We start from the raw sequence: 20,881 nt of genomic DNA, 5'->3' as shown, positions 1-20,881 counted from the left end.
ATTTCCTTTTCAGGTGATGAGCACTGCCATTGATTGCATATAAACCTGGAACATCTGTCAAAGGCTGTAGACAGCTGGATGTGTTCAGGAAATGAATGCTGAGCCACATTTCCATGTCAACACACACTCCAATATATTTAAAAGAAAGAGCCAATGAGAGTCGAGGCCTCATAAAAGCCTATAACCGGAGCAGGAAGTAAAGAAGAAAGGCCCAGTTCAGATGAAAAGCTTCAATAGATTTGTTTCTGTGCATCCCTTGCATAATCTTGGATTGGAGTCCAGAAGCACCTCAGAAACTAAAAAGAGCAGGAGCTTCCAAGAGTCAGAGCTCCATTCATCAGAAGCAGAGGCGTATCTATGGAAATGGAGCTCGGGGCAAAAATTTCAGTTTTCTGCCCCCCCCCCCCCCCCCCCGGCTCCATTTCCCCTAGGTAAGGGAGGCTGGGAGAGAGAGATCAGGCTGTCTGCCGATCTCACAGAGGAGCACCAGGTTGGCAATGGCACCCAGGTCTACCGCCGGGAGACAACAACGATGCCCAGGTCTACCGCCCAGAGCCAGTAAGCATGGCCCCGGGCCCTCCATGTGATCAGCTGGCATGTGCCCGGGGACATGTGATACCCCAAGTCCCCGTGGGCGTTACACCCCTGGTCAGAAGCGAGTCATTTCTGAGATATTTTAATCTAGTCTGCAGACTAACACAGCTGCCCTCTGCAACTATCTCCATACTCCAGTTCATTTACAATATTTATACGCTGCCTTTTAACAAATTGGCCTTGAGAAGGTTTACACAGTAAAAATTGGAAAAACGATTACAATGTCTTGAAGCCAATTCCAACTATAATGGATCTTTTACTCTGCCCCTTAAATTGTACAGACCTCCCAGGACAGTTCGTATCGTCAGCATCAGAAGACACTGCTGTCCAGGGTACTGAAGGGTAAGTCTTGTCTCCCCCTCAACCTGCTGTCTGAAATTCAGACCAGTCTGGCAGTTAATTTGTCCCTCCCCCTCTCTACAGTTTCTTCCGGGAACTGTGTCATCACACGCAGCAAGATATTAGTATGTTGATAATGGAGAAATCATACATACATTGTGGCTACAGCATGCATACTGTTCTATTTCTATGCAAATTCCACTAACGCATGTTTACTGTAAATTTAATTGTATCTGGTAGCAAGAAGATTTATGGGCATCAACCCTGCAAAGCATGTTCTTATGATACAACTGCACACGCTTCCAAACAATTGCAAACAAATTTGGATTACCTGCCCATTAGTATTTCTGGTACTAAAGAGTCACTCGGTACTCCAAAAACATCAGGAACTAAATCACCATTGAAACTGCAACAAGAAGAAAGAGAAGAGTTTTTCCAGTGGCACAACTAAATAGTAGTCAAGGTAATACCGTATATACTCATGTATAAGTCAAATTTTTCAGCACATTTTAAATGCTGAAAAAGCTCCCCTCGACTTATATGCGGGTCATTAAATTTTTTGCTGTGTTTTTACTTTGCCGGCCAGCAGGGGATGCAGTTTTTATGCTAGTGGCACCAAAATTTCAGGGTACCCTCAGAAGACACTTCTGATGATACCAGCCAAGTTTGGTAAAGTTTGGTTCAGGGTGTTCAAAGTTATGGACCCCCAAAGGAGGTGCCCCCATTCCCCATTGTTTTCAATGGGAGCTATTAGTAGATGGGGCTACCCTTTTGAGGGTCCATAACTTTGGACCATCTGAACCAAACTTCACCAAACCTGGCTGGTCTCATCAGGAGAGTCTCTTTATGATACCAGCCAGGTTTGGTGAAGTTTGGGTCAGGGGATCAAAAGTTATTGACCCCCAAAGGGGATGCCCCATCCCCCATTGTTTACAATGGAAGCTAATAGTAGATTTTCCATTTCTGATAATATCCCTCTTAAAATCTAAGTTGGGTTACATTTGGACATACAGATGATGATGAAGAATCCAGTTTTGGAGGATTTTAACTCTTGTGTTTTAGCTTGGTTGCTGGTTGAGCTAAGGTTTTTGTACTTTTAAAGTTATTGTTGAGACCATATTGTTCTTGTTGACCCTCTTTGAAATAAATATTCAAAAACATTTAACCTACTGATGCCTCAATTGATGTAATTTTATTGGCATCTATTTTTATTTTTGAAATTTACCAGCAGCTGCTGCATTTCCCACCCTCGACTTATACGCGAGTCAATAAGTTTTCCCAGTTTTTTGTGGTAAAATTAGGTGCCTCGACTTATATGCGGGTCGACTTATACACGAGTATATACGGTAATTAGACTGAATAATGATCAAATGCTATGCTGCCCCCTCCTCCCCCAACCTCTCTAAAGCAATAAAAACCCTAAAAATTTAAATATGTATAAAGAGAACTTTAAGAGCAAGAGAGAGAGAAAATGACCACTTTGTTAATTTTTTTATTTTATTGATTTATCAATTTTATATACCGCCTCCCCCGGAGGGCTCAGGGCGGTGTCCAACATCAGTCATAAATACATTTAAAATCAATTAAAAACAATCAGTACCCAATAATTAAGAACCATATTGTATTACAGACGGCTTCAGAACTCCCACTCCTCCCCTTACTGGTATCCACGGGAGGCCAGATGTGTGTTATATGTCGAGATGTCGATGTTACCCTGGCTGGCCAAATGCCTGGCGGAACAGGTCCATTTTGCAGGCCCTGTGGAAAATCTGCAGGTCCCGCAGGGCCCTGATCTCACCTGGGAGCCTGTTCCACCACCCTTGTAGAGGCCAGCCGGATCGCCTTGGGACCAGGAATAGACTTTGGGTCATAGACTTTGGGTCTATATTTGTACTATACTGTGTTATACTGAGTTTGCATTTGCTATGCTTCGGTCCAATTTAAACCCTCTTCCCATAATAAAACAGACTTTGGTCCAATTTAAACCCTCTTCCCATAATAAAACAGACTTACTCCATGATTAGTGGCTCATCATCAAAAGTCTTCTCTAATGCAAAGTTACGATTGGCATCTGGAAACACAATTAAAAAAAATTCACCTGAGTTATGACGTAGGTTTAGGTTTTTCAAGCATCCTTTTCCTGACTAGCTACCACTGAAAGCTCACTATAATTCACATTTCTCCCATGAACCATTTTTAAATAAAGTGAGTTTTTTTTAAAACAACCTGAAGAGTGGGTGGTCGAAATTCACCACAATATGAAAATGTGTAAGCGATTTTTCCGCCAGGGTGATCAAGTGGGCTGAACTCTTGACTGAAACATGTCCTTGATACAGCTCTTTACTAAGCACCTATCAGTATACACAGCAGCCTGACAAAGGAGACGAGCATCATACTCACTCCCACACCACAGAGAGACAGTGAGAGATGAAACTGAGAGAGAGATGCTAGCTGGAAACTCACTGGAGAGCACAATGCCGATCCATGAACTGAGAATGCTACAGCTCAATGCTCATTTGCCCAATCTCAGTGCTGCAATATATGGATAGGTTTGACCAAGAATTTTAAAATGGGTGAACAGATGCCGATCAGAAGTAGCTTGGAGTCAATCACGTATGGGGTGAAGGGAGAGAAAACGTGATGCTGAATTGTTGCGTGGGTTCTTCTTATTAATTGATTAATTTTATATCCCGCCCATTCCCGGTCAAGCCGGCATACCAACATGTTGACAACATTCCATGAATAAAATAACTTAAACCCTGAAACGACTAAATGATAAAAGCCAGATAGCAAACAGCTCACGACCTATGGGAAACCATCCCTCACGCCCCAATGCAGTTCTCATTCAAGGAACTGTCTGAGGGTGGCAGGGTTCCTTCCCTGATGATAGGAGGGACAGCGCAGAATGATATTAGCGCATTGGTGGACAAGTGTCAGGAGCCGGCAGATAGCATAGAAATAGACGAGCGGTCTCAGCCAAAAGCCCAGAGGAACATCTCGGTCTTACAAGCCCTGTGTAAGTGTTTAAGATCCTGCAGGGCCCGGGTGTCAGCTGACTGAGTGTTCCACCAATCTGGTTGCTCCTCCTGCTAGCCAGTGTGGTGTAGTGGTAAGAGCGGGTGGATTCTAATCTGGAGAACTGGGTTTGATTCCCCACTCCTCCACCTGGATGGCAGAGGCTTGTCTGGTGAACCAGATGTGTTTCCGCACTCCTACATTCCTGCTGGGTAACCTTGGGCTAGTCACAGTTCATCGGCGCTCTCTCAGCCCCACCTACATCACAAGGTGTCTGTTGTGGGGAGAGGAAGGGAAAGGAGCTTGTAAGCTGCCTTAAGTTTCCTTACAGGAGAGAACCGGGGGCGGGGTGTGTGTGTGTATAAATCCAAACTCCTCTTCTTCTTCTAGCCAACTGTTCAGATTGAAAGGAATTATTTTAATATTTTGAACGTCAGCACTGCTTACCCAAGTTTTGATTATTCCCCCAGTAAATAAATACTGATAGGGCAGCGCTGGTTTGATTCTGTGGACGAGTTGTCAGGAGGACATCCATTTGTGAATCACCATTATAATCACCAGGCACCACGCTGGTTATCACGCTCCTGAAATTCAAGGGAAAAGGAAAAATTTTAGGGTCACTGGAGCAACATCCTCAATCACGGTGAACAAAACTGCGGGAAGGGAGCCACTCTTCAGAGTATTGCCAAAGCCTTTCGAAGCCAGAATAGACTGGATATTGGGGGTTTTCTGGAATAAGTGGTCATGGTCTGCTAGTTTTTGTTCCTGACGTTTTGCCTGCATCTATGGCTGGCATCTTCGGAGGTATGGTGAGATGTGTTTCTGTATCATGGAGAGAAACATGTCTCCCCAAGACATCCTTCTGGAGATTCCAGTCACTGACGCAGGCAAAACATTTGGAGCAAAAAGTACCAGACCATGGCCATAGAACCCAGAAAATCAGTTAACTCTTTACTGTTACTTTGGGCAGACTTTAGTTTCTAATTTATTTGAATTTGTTAATACTCTTATTATTTACTCATTTAGCAGATTTCTATCCCGCCCTTCAAATACATCCCAAGGTGGGTTACACAATCTAAAAATGTAACCAACCTTACAATAAAAACATCATCATAACAGATAAAATCTCCTGAAAACATACCTAAAAGCAACTAACCAAGGGTCACATCTGCAACAGAATGGAAGATTAAACTTGAGCCCTAAATCATCTCCTTTGCTCTCCCTTCATTGGAAATGTCAAATTTACTTTCTGAAGTTGGCTTTTAGTAACTCATAGCTATCATGTATTTGTAATCTGAAACACCATTGTAAATCTCCGCCGATAGGTGCTTCGAATCCTAGCTCTACTTTTGTTCTTCTTGAGATCAATAATTCAACAACTTGGCTTTTATCTCTCTCTTCCAACACATTAAGTACTCATACTCCTTCTAGCAAATAGCCTTTGCCATAAAAGAGAAGCAAATGGTTGCCTGCGTCCCCTGTGAAGAATGTCTTGAAGTTCCTTACAGCTGCAGGACAGAAACAATCTACATACATCAGCCCAACAATACCTACCTCTACAATTCAGCTACTGAGGATCTGATACAAACTTAGAGCTAATTATCATCAAGACTGTTTCATTAAATAGTGGATTTTTTAAAAAAAAAAGAGAATGGAGAGTATGAAAGCCATAACCCAGCTAGAAAAACACTGTCATTCACAGAAACATGGGCTGTAGCAAGTTGTAAGAAGCAAACCTAGACCAGCAGTGCCAACATCACCACTTGGAAGAAGAAGAAGAATAGAATCATAGAGTTGGAAGAGACCCCAAGGGCCATCAAGTCCAACCCCCTGCAACAAGAAGAGTTTGAGTGTATATCCCCCCTTTCTCTCCTGTAAGGAGACTCCGAAGCAGGCATAGCTGCTCTGGACTCCGATGTGCCAGCCGTCAGAGAGGATTCCCATTACCCTGCGGCTGCTGGCAACCGTAGAGTAATGCCACTGAGCCAGGCACCCCCTGTCCCCTTCCTCAACTGATGGGCAAATCAGGGAGCAGGTTTTCCAGATTGGGAGGGGGGCATAATGCTCCAAACCGCCATGATGTGGAAGGGATGACTGTATTCCTCTCCATAAAATGCTCACTGATTGCCAACAAACGCCAATGTTAGCACTGTACTCTGCTTTTACTGCATCAGCAAAGAAACAATAGCAAAACACGACTCCATAATAGTAAAAACAAGAGACATGAAGCTGCCCTATACTGATTCAGACTATTTATTCATTAGTCTTACAGGCCACCCTTCCTTGCAGAGCTGGCTCTGGGTGGCTTCTAACAATAAAACCGCAACACTAACATCCACAATTGCAAGGTAATGTCCCAATGCCTTAATTATTCACAATAATCAAACCAGAGGGAGAGTGAAGCAATATTACCAATATAAAACCAAGAACAAAACATAAGGAAAGAAGAGCAAGGAGAAAAGGGGGGGGGGCAGCCAGTTAGATCACCCAGGTCAATATTGTCTATTCTGACTGGCAGCAGAAAGGGTTCAGGCAGAGTTCTTTCACATCCTGCCTCACCCTTTCCCCCCCAAGAGATAACAGGGATCGAATCTGAGACCTTCGGCATAAAAAGCAAAAGCTCTTCCACTGAGCCACAGAACCTACCACACAGAACCGCCAAAATGGTAAAGAAATTAAACATTGTGTCTCCTCTAACCTGCAAGCCATCAACTATGAAGGCCATCGTTCTGGAGGCTTTCCTGATTTTCCCTAACCCAACCCCAGACTTCACATGTCCATGGCAAAATAAACCCGGCAACCAAGCAGTTGAAACAAACAACTAGAAGAACAATGAGACTTATGCTTTCTTGCATGGAATGAAAGTGAGACCCAACTTGCTACACATACTTACTTCAATTTGAGACTGACTTTGGGTTTAAAATAGGGTTCTTTCTGGTCTGCCAAGAAGATAATTAATTCACTGCCTGCAAAGCAAAGAAACATGTGGCTTTAGACTAGTAAAGTGTTTTGATCCGCAATTACTGCAAACTACAGCGGGTTCATGAACTCAGGGAAAAGTTTTCCACCTAAGTTTGTTTGCTTAGGAACCGCAGAGCACACTGTACCGTATATACTCATGTATAAGTCGAATTTTTCAGCACATTTTTAATGCTGAAAAAGCTCCCCTCGACTTATATGCAGGTCATTAAAAAAAAATTGTGTTTTTATTTTGCCGGCCGGCAGGGGGCACAGTTTTTATGCTAGAGGCACCAAAATTTCAGGGTACCCTCAGAAGGCTCTCCTGATGATACCAGCCAAGTTTGGTAAAGTTTGGTTCAGGGGGTCCAGAGTTATGGGCCCCCAAAGGAGGTGCCCCCATTCCCCATTGTTTTCAATGGGAGCTATTAGTAGATGGGGCTACCCTTTTGAGGGTCCATAACTTTGGACCATCTGAACCAAACTTCACCAAACCTGGCTGGTCTCATCAGGAGAGTCTCTTTATGATACCAACCAGGTTTGGTGAAGTTTGGGTCAGGGGATCAAAAGTTATTGACCCCCAAAGGGGATGCCCCATCCCCCATTGTTTACAATGGAAGCTAATAGTAGATTTTTCATTTCTGATATTATCCCTCTTAAAATCTAAGTTGGGTTACATTTGGACATACAGATGATGATGAGGAATCCAGTTTTGAAGGATTTTAACTCTTGTGTTTTAGCTTGGTTGCTGGTTGAGCTAAGGTTTTTGTACTTTTAAAGTTAATGTTGATACCATATTGTTCTTGTTGACCCTCTTTTCCACTTACAGAGCCAGTTTACTGTTTTTCTTTGAAATAAATATTCAAAAACATTTAACCTACTGATGCCTCAATTGATGCTGCATTTCCCACCCTTGACTTATACACGAGTCAATAAGTTTTCCCAGTTTTTTGTGGTAAAATTAGGTGCCTCGACTTATATGCGGGTCGACTTATACACGAGTATATAAGGTAACTCAAACATTCCGCCAGTAGGTTTACTAAATAAATATTTATGGAGACAATAGATGAAGAGACACACTAACAGTAAAATCACAGATATTTGTATTCAGAAGAAAACTGTGACAAGCCCTTTTTAACTATTGAGAGGATCCACTCAGCCTTCTATTTTGGGGTAACAGGTGTCTCTTAAACTAAAACCTTCCCAGGTGTTCTTAAAGTGGCCAGTGTTTAGGAATGGGTTTGTGGCTAATGACTTTAGTGGGGTGCAATGCCATGGAGACCACACCCTCCGAAGCCACCGCTTTCTCCAGGAGATCAGATCTCTGTAGTCTGGACATGGGCTGTAATTCCAGGAGATCTTCTGGTTTCACTGGGAGGATGGCATTCCTAGTTCTCTGTGTGTGTGGGTGGGGGGGGGGAGGGTCCCCCTACTAAAACTTTTGACATAGGACCCTGAATTTTGACCCCAGACAGCACCACTGAGGATCAAGCCATCCAAGGAACAGACAGGTCTTCTGCTACCCTTCCTTTTCCTCTATGTTCCTTTCAGTGCTTCTTTTCATACAGAGAGGTCAACAGCCCCCTGCTGATAACAGTGCAAGGTAGATGCTGAGACTGACCACCCCAGGACCTGGGATTGCCAACTCCAGTTGGGGAAATTCCTGGTGATTTGGGGGTGGAGACCTGGGGAGGCAGGGCTTGGAGAGGAACCTCAGTTGGGTATAGTATAATCGAGTCCACTTTCCAGATCAGTCCTTTTCTCCAGGGGAACTGGTCTGTGTAGTCCGGAGATGAGCTGCAATTCCAGGTCCCAACTGGCATCCCTACCGCCCAGCGACGATGGAGGACTCGAACCCAGCCCCCAGCCCCTCCCAGCGCCTCTCACCTCCCCTCAGCACGAAGATGTCCGTCTGCTTGTCGGAGTTGAAGTCCCCGAAGGCGGCCACCGTCCCGCGGGCCTGGTCCCCGAACAGCTGGGCGGTGACATCCTGCAGGGCCCAGCCCGGCCTCACCAGCGCCACTCCCAGCACCAGGAAGAAGACGAGGCGGACACGGGATCCGGCCCCGCAAGGCCCCATGGCGCCGCGGCGGCCCCAGCCACAACCCCCCGGTCGGCTGCCCCGGCGACCATCCCTCGCAGGCCCAGGACGAGGACCCCCGCCCGTCACCATGGAGCCCTGTCAGAACCCAGGCGCGACTTCCGGGTTCGCTTTACGGCGCCGCGGCGTTTTGCGACGTCAACCGTCCGGCGGCGGGGCGGGGAGGAGAGGAGGGGGGGGCGGAGTGGACGGTTTTGCAGCCGCTGTTGTCGCCTCCTGGGCCGCCATGGCGTCCTCTCTGGCCGACGTGGGCTGGAAAATGCTGGAGCTGAGGGCCCGCTCCAAGCGCTCAGGTCTGACCGCCTCCTCCTCTTGGGCTGGGGCTCGGGGAGGGGGAGCTTCGCTTGCCTGAGGCTGCCGAGCGGGGATCGCCCCCCTCCCCTCCCCCATCTCCCCTCCCCCATCTCCCCTCTCCTCCCCTCCCCCATCTTATTTCCCCCACCCCTCCCCATCTCCTCTCCCCCTCCCCCATCTCCTCTCCTCTCCTTCCACCCCTCCCCTCCCCATCTCCTCTCCCCCACCCCTCCCCCATCTCCTCTCCCCCCACCACTCCTTCCCGACTTTTCCTCTCTTGAGCTCTTTCTTGTCAATTTCTCAGGCTATTCTTCTCCCCCTGGCAGCTGTCCATGGTCCCTACTTCCCCTTCAGGAGTTTCTTGGAAAGGTCGCTCCAGCCAGATCAGTCTTGGGTGAAGCCCCTCCTTCGCCACACTTATTTCTGGCCCCCACATGCGGGATCATGCACTTTCGGTCCACTTTTGGTGCACTTTGCAGCTGTGTGGAACAGCCAAATCCACTTGCAAACAGTTGTGAAAGTGGATGGGAAGTGCATGATTCTGCATGTGCAGAAGGGGCCTGTGAGTATTTATATCCCGCCTCATGCAACACTTTCGGCGGCTTACGTAAGTTAAAAATAATACCCCCCTGCAATGCATGAAGTGTGCATTTGAAAGGTAGAGACGCTTCCAGGCAGAGCTTTCTTGGTTATAACCCACTATTAGTTATGTATGGTCACCCTTGCATAAAGCAGGGTAAAAATTCATAAATAATGAAGAGGCCTGTGAGAATTTATATCCTGCCCCATACTACCCTTTAGGTGACTTACATAAGTTAAAAATAATATCCCACCCCCCTACAATGTTCATTTGCTAGGTAGAGACACTTGAAGGCAGAACTTTCCTTGTTAAAATGCACTACTAGTTATGTATGGTCACTAAGGTAGGGTAAAAATAATGATATACTATAAGGAGGTGGCTAAATTGGTTTGTAGTGGAAATGCTCGATCGACTCCAATAGTTCCTTAGAGACCAACAAGATTTTGGGGGGATGAGTTTTTGAGAGTTGAATCTCATTTTGTTGGATACTCAGAGAGCTTTGATGCTCAAAAGCTCATATTCTGAACATTTTGTTAGTCTCTCAGGTGCTACAGAACTCAAATACAGCATGGTGTAGTGGTTAAGATAAGGTGGACTCTAATCTGGAGAACCGGGTTTGATTCCCCACTCCTCCACATGAGTAACAGACTCTTATCTGGTGAACTGGATTTGTTTTCCCCACTCCTCCACACAAAGCCTGCTGGGTGACTTTGGGTCGGTCACAGTTCTCTCAGATCTCTCTCAGTCCCTTTTGCCTCACAAGGTGTCTGTTGCAGAGAGAAGGTGATAAAGGAGTTTGTAAGCATTTTTACAGTTGAGAAAAGCAGGGTATAAATCCAAATGCTTATTTTCTTCTATATATAAGGTGAAACTAATTTGATTTCTACCATTGCAGTCTGCAGACCTTGAGAGATCCCCCTCCCCAGGGGCTGGTATTCAGTACTCAGTGACTACTGCTACCAGAAAGAAAGAAAGAAAGAAAGAAAGAAAGAAAGAAAGAAAGAAAGAAAGAAAGAAAGAAAGAAAGAGACAGACAGACAGACAGACAGACAGACAGACTTGCATGTAGGAAAAGGTGCTATCAACATAAAGGAAATCAGGACCCTAACTTCATATCCGCACTTTCCATAACACTTATTCGGTCAGTCATTCTCAACCTAACCTACCCCCAGGGCTTGTTTTAAGGCAAAAATTGTGTATTTATGTGTACCACTGTAAGCAATTTATGTGTACCACTATAAGTTCTTCAGAGGAAAAGTGAACTAAAAAGCAGTAGAATCCTGATCTAAATCCATTGAAAACAATAGATGTAGAATGTAAACATCTATATGAAATGTTTATGTCCTCTCTCGTTTCCTTAGACTCAGGGTGGCTAACACTGCAACCACACACTGTGAGAGCACAGAAACTTAAGTCCAGTAGCAAGATAAAAATAAACATGCAGGCTAAAAACAAGCATTTCAGACCAATGTACAGTAAAAACAAATGCGCAAAAGTTGTGTGTCTCGGATTGCCCAAGTAAACAGTGAATGATAATTCCAGATGGGTAATACAGGAGTCCAGTATTACTGTAGATACTACCGTCTTATTCCTGCATTAGCTTGTTGGACTACAGTTCGTCAGATGCATGTCACGTGACTCAGGTGCATGATGCATGTATCCCTTAAGCAGACATATTTATACAGAACAGTATGGACGACAAAAAGATGGGAGTTGTTGTAGAGAAAGGCCAGTTTAAAGCAAGATTCAGTCAGTACAGTAATCAAGCCCCCAAAGGGGTGTGTGTAAAGGTAGGCAGATCTAATTGAAGAAAGTGCTGGGTGAAATGTGATTGGCAGATCCAATTAAATAAAGTGACTATGTAGAGACACAACTGAACTCATGAACCAGTGTCAAGGGTGGATTATGGTGAGATATTAGCACCTGTAGTGAGTGAGAACAACTCAGATCCTTGTTCAAACCTGCTTATGCAAGCTTTCCTAGAAACCAAAGGTCCGTCTAGTCCAGCATTCCCCCGTGGCCAGTCAATAGGCCAACATGAAGGCAGTAGTCGATACCTGTTTTTGCCCTGTCCCAGATCACTGGTGTTCTGTGATGTACTTTCCACGAGCATGAAAGTTCAGTTTGGTCATCGTGGCTGCCTGTATTTCTCCAGAGCTATCTGTACTATATTGATCCTCTCTGGTTTCCTAAAGCAGGAGATGTTCCCTGCATTTGAAACTGTCTGCTACTGAATCAAGCTGTTTTCAGGATTGCCTATTCTGATAGTCAGGGATGCTTCCTGATGTTCAGGCAGAACCGGAATTGCCAAGGACTGAACTGCGGCCTGCCTGTGGTCTGTCACTGAGCCACCACCTGTGGGTGGGCCCGTGGCTCCATGGTAGAGCATCTGCTCCAGGTTCAAACCACATCATCTCCACCTAAAAGGATCAGATAATAGGCAATGTGAAAAAAAAATAAAACTGACCACTCGGAGAGCTTCTGTAAGTTCAAGTGAACAATACAGACCTTGATAGACTAATGACCTGACCCGGTGTAAGGCAGCTTCTTGGGTTTGCATCTTACCCAGTAGTCTGTGAGTCAATCACTGTCAAAGTAGTCCTCCTCCTCGTGTGCACGTTCATATTGCTGGACTGGCCTACTCAAATGTCCTCAGGAGATCCCCCCCCCCCACCTTACTTTTTCCCTGGCTGCGGCAGTTAGAAATGGAGTCTCCCGTTTTGTACATTGTTCAGAGGCAACAAAGGTTGGCTCTTTCATCTCACCCTGCTGGAGAGATTTCCTAATTCAGTAGGCTGTCATTAGAGACACGCTGGGCAAGATCGACCTTTAGCCTGTTCTAGCACAGCAGTTAAATTCTCCAATTCAGACATGTACCATTGACTCCACCTTTCCTTTAAGGGGGGAAAAAGCCCTTCTTACACTTCTTTTCAGTCTTCACTCCCATATTTTTCTTTCTTAGTCTTCCAAAATCTGTTTTTTTCTCACTTTCCTGCCCTTCGTGACTTGACCTCTGCGTCCTCTGAACCCCCTCTTCCTTTCTCCTTTCCCCACTGTAGACTCTTCTTTCTTCTGCTCTGTTTCCTTGGTCCAGGGACTGCCCTTTCCCTTCCTTGGCCTGCAGCTATTTTTGCCCCGCTTAATCCATCTGGCAACTTCACAAATCACTCAGAGAGGCGGCAGTAGCTCTGGCTGACACCAAAGATGCAAACTCTGCCGTTGTCTGTGTACATGTGCCCTCCTGGCTGAGCTATAAATATCACTAATAAACGTCTTCAGAGACATGATGAAGGCGCTTCAGTAGCTTGCGTAATCCTCTGCATGTGTTAAGCTGTGTCATGTTTATTGCTGTAGACCAGAGGTCTCCAGCCATTTTGAACCTGTGGGCACCTTTGGGATATGGACTCGAGGTACTGGGTGCCACCACAAAGTGGCAGCCACGTGAGCCAACCACTAAAGGGAAAGCCCCAGGAGGCAGAGCCACTTAGATGGAACAAGCCCAAGTGCAAGAATAAAGAGGGGTAATTAAAAATATGCTGGGAAAATGGGGTGAGGTAGAATAAGAGACATTTTGGCAGCAGCTGCCACTGAAACAATGTTATTTTAATCAGCCAATCAGAAGCCCAATTGCTGAAGACCCTCACTTGTGATCTAAAAACACTTGGGGGAACCAAGAAAGGTATCGACGAGCACCGTGGTCCCCACTGGCACCATATTGGGGACCGCTGCTGGAGAAGCTAAGAAGCCTTTGTTGAAATACACTACAGATGTAGCGCCTATTTGTTGTTCCTCAGAGGAGAGGGAGATAGTTTTCTGCTTCCATCGCTCATGCCTGTTGCCATGTAATGAAGGTCCTAATGACCACCACTGGCCAGTTATTACAGCAATTTGGCTTGGTGGTTCAAGTTTGCTTTCTGCTGTTATCGGTGACTTCACTGCAAATTAATTGAGTTAGTTAAATTTTGTGTCTCTTTGAATTCCACTCCCCAAAAGAAGACGGAAAATGGAAAATGAAGTTTTGGACTCCCAAAGGAAAAGAGTTGCTCCAATCTAACCCTATTCATTTCAGTGGTAGACTGGAGTAACTCTGCATAGGTTTGCCCTGTAAGTTTTGTCTCATTTCCATTAGAGCTCTTCCAGCAAAGCATTTCAGGCCATCGGGTTACAGTGGTGCACTTCAAATAATAGAAAGGTCAAAATTAAAGCAAGAGTAAGCAATAATGGTTTTCTTCCATTTTGTATTTGATTTCTGGAAATCAATATGCTCGGTTACTGCTTTTATTGAAAAGCCGGCATATTGCAATAAATACGCCTTCGTATACAAATAAACACGTTTTATACAATATATACTCTAATCAAATTCTCTGTGGTATAATGCATGCTAATTAAAAAAAAAAGCTTTGCCAACTAGATATAAATTGATTACAGCTAACCAGTGATGCAACCCCCAAACGTTGTTTAAATTGTCCATTTTAATCTTGCAGCAGATATGACACAGATGCAGCCGTTCAAGTACTCAATGTCTACCATGTATGGAATACTGTTGCACATTTTGAGAGAAATCATGCCAGTATTATATAAATATCAGTGAAAGCACTCACAACCAGGGCTGTGAAACTCCTGGCTGCCTAGACATTTTTACTCTGGCCCCTGTACCTTTGAAGTACTTTCTGTTAAAATTTTTGCAGTTCACGCTGAGGTTAGCAGTTTCTAGCAGGCAGACTTTAATGGCAAGCAGTTTACAACTCTCTCCTTACCCTGTGGCCTCCTCCCCTGTGTTTCTTTTATCCATCCCAAAAGGGCTCCCCCCCCCCTTGGGGCTACCTATTCCAGACTTTTAGTGGTTGGCGGATTGCCTGTTGAGCCCTACTGAGTTAAGATTGACCCCTCAGGGCTTTCGGTTCTCCGCCCTGGTTGCAGCCTGGTTTGGGCTGTGCTGGCCGTGCTCCACATTATGGAAATGCTGAGGCTTGTTAATTGCAGCTAGGTTGGGGCTGCCACGGGAAGGTTCCCATTTTTATCGGAACAGAACCGTTGGATCCAACCCACAATGTCTGACAATTGAGTTGCTACAAGCAATGGCTTTATTGGAGACCTTGTATAGTTGGTGCCAAATTATTTCCTTTTATCCACACAAAACAATTCCAAGCCAGTATCTGGGGTACTGATTGTATGTGCTGCTTCTCACAGTTTCCTTGCCTTAAATTCAAAGTTACAAACTAGACAAAGTCATCTTCTTTCAGGTTTTTTTTCTGCTGGAGTAAGGATAGATAAGCTTTTGAATTGTGCAGAGCTCTTTTTTAAAAAAGAGAAATGGAAATGTAGCAATGTAGAGCAGCGTTACCCTAGATTCTTAAACCGTCAGTTACATCAAGGAACGCTGAAATTACAGTGTTCAAGAGAACTACAAATATTTGAATTCATCCTTTTTTGTGCGTAATTGGTCTGCTCAGAGACTCAAAACCTAAGCAGGAGCTTGAAACAAAAGGAGAGGGGATTAGGGACAAAAGATGTTTGCGCTGGCTGAGTTAAATGAAAATATAAGAAAAGGTAAGATCTAGACCATAATTAAATAAGGGGGAGTGATCAAATGGGCTATTAAGAAAAGGGGGAAAACAGCAAATCTTAAATAATTTCTTAGATAATGAGGAAGTGACTGGATTTATTAAATCTCCCTGATGATTTTAGGATAATTTTCTTCCAAAATGTATGATGAATTGTTATACATTTTCCACCTTGAAGAAGTAGAAATAGAATTACCAGCTTAAAATATAGATGATACTCATGTACAGCTCGTTGTTACAGCTGTTTGAGTCGATCTGATTTTACTGTGACCTATTGACTCCATAAAGGAAACCACAGTCCTCAGTTTGCAGGACTTGTGTAGGGCTGTTAACTAAAGGACATTTTGAAGCATAGGGGTCAAACTCACGGCCCTCTAGATGTAATGGACTACAGTTCCCATCATCCCCTGCCAGCATGAACTGTAGTCCATAACATCTGGAGGGGTGCGAGTTTGACACCTGTGTTTTGGAGGGCATCAATTGATAGGGTCACCTTGAATCAGAAGTGACTTGACAGCGCCTCACTCATAAACACACCCAGGCACACATTTCACGAGTTGTAGTCGCTGTGTAAGAAACATGAAGGCCTAATAAAGTTACCGTTGTAGAACAGTGTATGTACCTTTTGCAAACATAGGTCACAGGACTTCCGCTGGTAAGTTTTATTCGGAAGTTATATTGGAAGTTATGGAAAAGGAAGTTTTGGACCACCAAAGGAAAACAAAATACAACAAATCCAATTGTCCCCTTCATTGCACGCTGCATCCCATTGATAACCCTGCTAACATTGCTTTTGCTTAATTTAAAACTAATTGCCTCTAACCCTCACTAACCGTTTTCAAACATTGCTATAGTTTAGCCTGAGACGCGTGTGGTTAACTGCGGCAGCTTGAAATGGCCAGTTTGGATGCCGACACGGGCGCCTCTGCTCATGCTTTCTCGTGGTTTGGTAAGTCTGCCCACCTTTTGTGGATCACTTTGTTTTAATGTTGTTTTGTGCTGGTCCGTAAAAAGTGACATTGATTATCAGTACATTATTGGTGTAAAGAAGACTGTGATGCTCTGTGCGTTTGCTGGTGTCATAAGAATTTGAGCTCTCTGTGGAATAAACTTTGGAATCTATAGCTACACTCAGCTGCTCGGAAGCCAAGTATGGCTCTTCGATTGATCCTCTTTGGCTCTTCTGAGCATTCTTCCCCAGTGTGGTGTTCATGCATAGTGTCATGAAATGCTATATAAAATCTACAATAATAAACGTATCGGTCATTCTTGTTGCATGTTTATGGGCTTCTCCAGGAGTGGTTTTGGAGCTGTTCAAAGGGTCCAGCACAGAGAAGCCAAATTAGTCAAGTAATTGTAGGCTGCCACTGGAATTACTGTGAACCTTGTGATGTAATTATTCATTAGCTGAAATTGCCGAGTCACACTGAGACTGTAAAATTGGATTTTACATGTGTACCAGAGTGTACAACTCATTTGCGCTTGTTACTTACACCCTGGCCAACATCTATCACTGGGGTTTCCCTAACAAAGAAACAGAGCTGTTCAGACAACACACACAGGGGGTGTGACATTGTGGGAAGAGAATGATCTTGTCTGAACGTAAGGGAAGATTTCCTCCAGCCTTCTTGAAAGAAAAAAAAAGATTTTAGTGTTTGGAGAGAAAATGTAAGGCAATCTTAATCTTTTACACACACCCTTCTGTCATTTGACTTGCTAAATTTGTTCAGCTTTTGAAGGTTATTTGAGTTTTTACTTTCTGTCTTTGCCTCGTAAGACGGAACACTGCCTTAAATGTTAATGGGACTGTTAACAACATGAATAGATTTTGTTTGGTGATACACATTGTTTGGTGATATACATCGAGAGCCAGCGTGGTGTCGTGGTTAAGAGCAGGGTGGATTCTAATCTGGAGAACTGGGTTTGATTCTCCTCTCCTCCACCTGAGTGGCAGAGACTTATCCAGTAAACCAGATGTATTTCTGAACTCCTACATTCCTGCTAGGTGACCTTGGGCTAGTCACGGTCCTTCTGAACTCTCTCAGCCCCACTGACCTCACAAAGTGTCGGTTGTGGGGAGAGGAAGGGACAGGAGTTTGTAAACAACCTTGAGTCTCCTTACAGGACAGAAAGGTGGGGAAAGGTGGGGGCAGCTATTACTGTCAGGACTTTTTCCCCTGATGTTTAGATGGAATCTTTTTTCCTTCACCTTGGACCCATCACTCCTGGTCCTAGTCTCTGGAGCAGCAGAAAACAAGCTTGCTCCCTCACCAATATGACATCCCTTCAAATATCTAAACCAGGGGTAGGGAACCTGCGGCTCTCCAGATGTTCAGGAACTACAATTCCCATCAGCCGCAGGTTCCCTACCCCTGATCTAAACATGGCTATCATGTCACCTCTTAACCTTCTCTTCATCAAACATACCCATAGGATCTGTAATGAGATAAGAATCCTATGTCCCTATTTAGCCCAGGGGTGAAGGTGAGGTAATGGTATCCATTGTTCCGAATGTGTGAATGAAAATTTCAGCAACCTCATATTGTAATCTCCCCTTGAAGTGACTCTGTTTTGATTTGGTTGCCTTCTGCTGTCCTGGAGGTAATCCCACCAGTGGTCTGAAAAGGCAGTGACCTCAGAGGGCCATTGTGTAGCACAGAGCTGCAGCTAATGAGTGTTCAACAATATTGATGGTACATAAATGGCTTAAGCTGTACAGAGACCGAACAATGAATATTGTATTGGGCAGTAATGGTTGCTCGATAAAGTACAGAATTCCTTGTGTCAGTGTCTAAATCAGTGGTGGTGAACCTATGGCACGGGTGCCAGAGGTGGCACTCAGAGCCCTTTCTGTGGGCACACGCAAACAGAGTCCCCCCACCCCATATTAGGCTGGCCTGGGCCGCTGGGCTCGATTATTAGCATTAAACCTAAGACCTAGTTTTGGGGAAGCAGTGTAGGTAACCCTGATAAGCGCTGTTAAACCCCACTGATTTTCATGCAAAGAACTAAAGCGCAACCTGGGTAAGCTTGGTTGCTGGCAATGGGGCTTGCTTCTGAGTAAACCCTCCTAGGGTCGTGATTCACCCGTTGGAAGAGTTGCACAGTTGCTTTAAAGCAGAGCCACCGACTACCACCAAGCTTACTCCTGAGTAACGCACGCCTTGGAGCCAATCGTTTTTTTCTAAACTAAAATCTCGATAATCAGGTTAAATTGCCGTGTTGGCACTTTGCGATAAATATGTGGGTTTTGGGTTGCAATTTGGGCACTCGGTCTCGAAAAGGTTCACCATCACTGGTCTAAATGCTTCCTGATGTGAAATAATCTTTTACAGTGTAACAAGTCCGAATCGGGGCTGTCCCATCCTCCTATTATTTTATATGTTTATAAAAAAAGGTTGTGATGTTGGCTGACTTGTGCGTGACTCGTATCGTATCTGCGTCTCGTTTTGTACATATTGTACATTTGCTAATGCGCAAATCCTTAGTTATGAGTTTTAAAGTAATAGGCTTTCCTCAATAGAATACATGTGGCAAGGAGTGCGTGGAGGATACAGGGCTTTGAAGCAAAACGTTTTTTTTTCTCTTATATGCATTCCCTTGCTTATAAATATCTTTCATAGCCCATCTTCTGCTTCATTTCGCAGTAAAGCCATAATCCTGTGTTTATGACATGCATTTGTTGCCATGGAATAGATTGCAATACTGATTAAGCATAATTTTAACACAGGATTTGTTAGACGGAGAATATAAGCTGTCAGGCGACGACATATTTTGTCCATTAAAATGCTTTTGAGCAGCACGAACTGCCTGAAAATCAGAAGGCATAGGAAAAGTAAATTTGTTTCTGTTGGTCTGACAAATGTCATTTTTCCCACTTGTGAAGAAGATGTGGTTTGCTGCTAGTAAGCATGTACATGTTTGAAAAATCGTAGTGTTGTACTTCTTCATCTGAAAACAGGCAGGCAGTCTGATGGGTTATTTTGAAATATTCTCATTAACTTGCTTCAACCTTGGATTTGTTTACGTGATCTTGATGTAATTTGGATCTTGAAGTGAGTTAAAAAGGCTCATTAACTTTAATGGCACCTTTGGCTAACTAAGTCTTTGAATGGTGGTAAAGTCAATATCTTTGAGGCTCCAATAAGCATGTCATGAACACAGGATTTCCTGCAAAATTTTAACAGAAAAAGAGGATAGGTTATTAAGAGAGGTTATGAACAATATGTATGCATTTTGGCAAACCCCAAGTTCCTGGGATTCACTATGTATGTAAAAAGGCCTCTGGAAGATTCTCTTTGATCACTGCAACATCTAGGTTATTGTTGTCCATGTAGAGTCAGTGTGGTGTAATGGTTAAGAGCAGGTAGGTTCTAACCTGGAGACCCAGGTTTGATTCCCCACTCCTCCACCTGAGTGGCAGAGGCTTATCTGGTGAACCACGTGTGTTTAATTAAAAAGCAATGAAGGATTAAAAAGCAATGAAGGATAACTTCAGGGGCTAGAAAGATAGAAATTGGATTTTTTTAAAAAAAATTGGAAAGAAAGGAAAACACCCAGAGGGGAGGGAGGAAGAGGTTAGGGAATTTTAAAGCAAGAAACACCTGAGGGGGAAAGGATGAAAGAGAAGGAGAATAGAAAAAATTAAAACATGAAGGGGAATCGAACCGGTTATAGTCTAAGGAAATCCTGGGTGCTTACCAATCTTGATTCCCCAGTAACCATGGCTGCTATTGCCGCTGTGGAAAACCATTTCCTTTAAAGAGGGCAGCAAACAACGAACTCTGCCCTACTGTACCCCCCCCCCCCAATTTCTGAAGATCTTAGTGGGTGCTGGGGAAAGTACTGATGGGCACCATGCACCTACAGGTGCCACGTTGGGGATCTATGATCTTGTAATGGGTTTGTAATGGGCTGTTACATCAGCATAAATATATAGTCATTGGACCAAACCCTGAATTGCCAGCTGTACAAGCTAAGTGCTTTGCCTGCACGTTTCCCATCATTCACATGACCAGGAAAGTTTACCCCGGACAAAACTGAAATTAGGAGTGGCAGTACCGGGTAACAGATGATGTTCACTGGCACTTGGTTCACATACAATATGACCTCTTCCCCAACCTACCAGATAAATGCCCACAATTCCCAGTGTCTGCTGTGAGGTAGGAAATCAAGGTAGACTGTGCACTTGTATGGATTATACAGATCGCTTGAATTGAATGAACACACCCTACGGCACTTTGTTTGTGTAGCTGCATGCCACCCTTAAAATTAAACTAAACCAAAAGCACTGTTCGATTTTAACAGGCATTTTATTTCTTTGTTGGCTGCAGAGGGCAGATTTCCCGGTAAGTGTAGCTTTTTCAATACCAATGGATCTCTTTCTAATCTATTCAACTATATTGTCCTCCTTTCTTTAGCACAATTTCTTAGGCT

The 20,881-nt window shown here is 44.2% G+C and overlaps 2 protein-coding genes across 9 annotated transcripts in view; one reads left to right on the top strand and one right to left on the bottom strand.

Annotated features, from left to right (window-relative positions):
• Positions 1-9,142, bottom strand: part of ITFG1 (integrin alpha FG-GAP repeat containing 1) — a 113,182-nt gene extending 104,040 nt beyond the window's left edge. Inside the window, exons 1-5 of the mRNA XM_048516173.1 lie at positions 8,794-9,142; positions 6,842-6,914; positions 4,396-4,532; positions 2,947-3,004; positions 1,265-1,339 (exon numbers count right to left, since the gene is read on the bottom strand). Coding sequence (XP_048372130.1) covers positions 1,265-1,339; positions 2,947-3,004; positions 4,396-4,532; positions 6,842-6,914; positions 8,794-9,079 — 629 coding nt within the window. The 5' untranslated portion in view covers positions 9,080-9,142. The remainder of the gene's footprint in view (positions 1-1,264; positions 1,340-2,946; positions 3,005-4,395; positions 4,533-6,841; positions 6,915-8,793) is intronic.
• A 31-nt stretch (positions 9,143-9,173) lies between these two features.
• The window catches only part of PHKB (phosphorylase kinase regulatory subunit beta), a 141,253-nt gene continuing 129,545 nt past the window's right edge, over positions 9,174-20,881 (top strand). For 2 of the 8 annotated variants that reach the window (XM_048516164.1, XM_048516165.1), the window contains exons 1-3: positions 9,177-9,300; positions 16,300-16,394; positions 20,779-20,793. In XM_048516164.1, the coding sequence (XP_048372121.1) occupies positions 16,340-16,394; positions 20,779-20,793 (70 nt within the window). In that variant the 5' untranslated portion in view covers positions 9,177-9,300; positions 16,300-16,339. Of the gene's footprint in view, positions 9,301-16,287; positions 16,395-20,778; positions 20,794-20,881 lie in introns of all 8 variants that reach the window. The other 6 variants (XM_048516168.1, XM_048516172.1, XM_048516167.1 and 3 more) reach the window with 5 other exon arrangements.

Source organism: Sphaerodactylus townsendi, linkage group LG14 (assembly GCF_021028975.2).
Source record: "Sphaerodactylus townsendi isolate TG3544 linkage group LG14, MPM_Stown_v2.3, whole genome shotgun sequence".
In the NCBI taxonomy this organism is placed as follows: Eukaryota; Metazoa; Chordata; class Lepidosauria; order Squamata; family Sphaerodactylidae; genus Sphaerodactylus; species Sphaerodactylus townsendi.
This window is presented reverse-complemented; position numbering and strand designations above follow the sequence as displayed.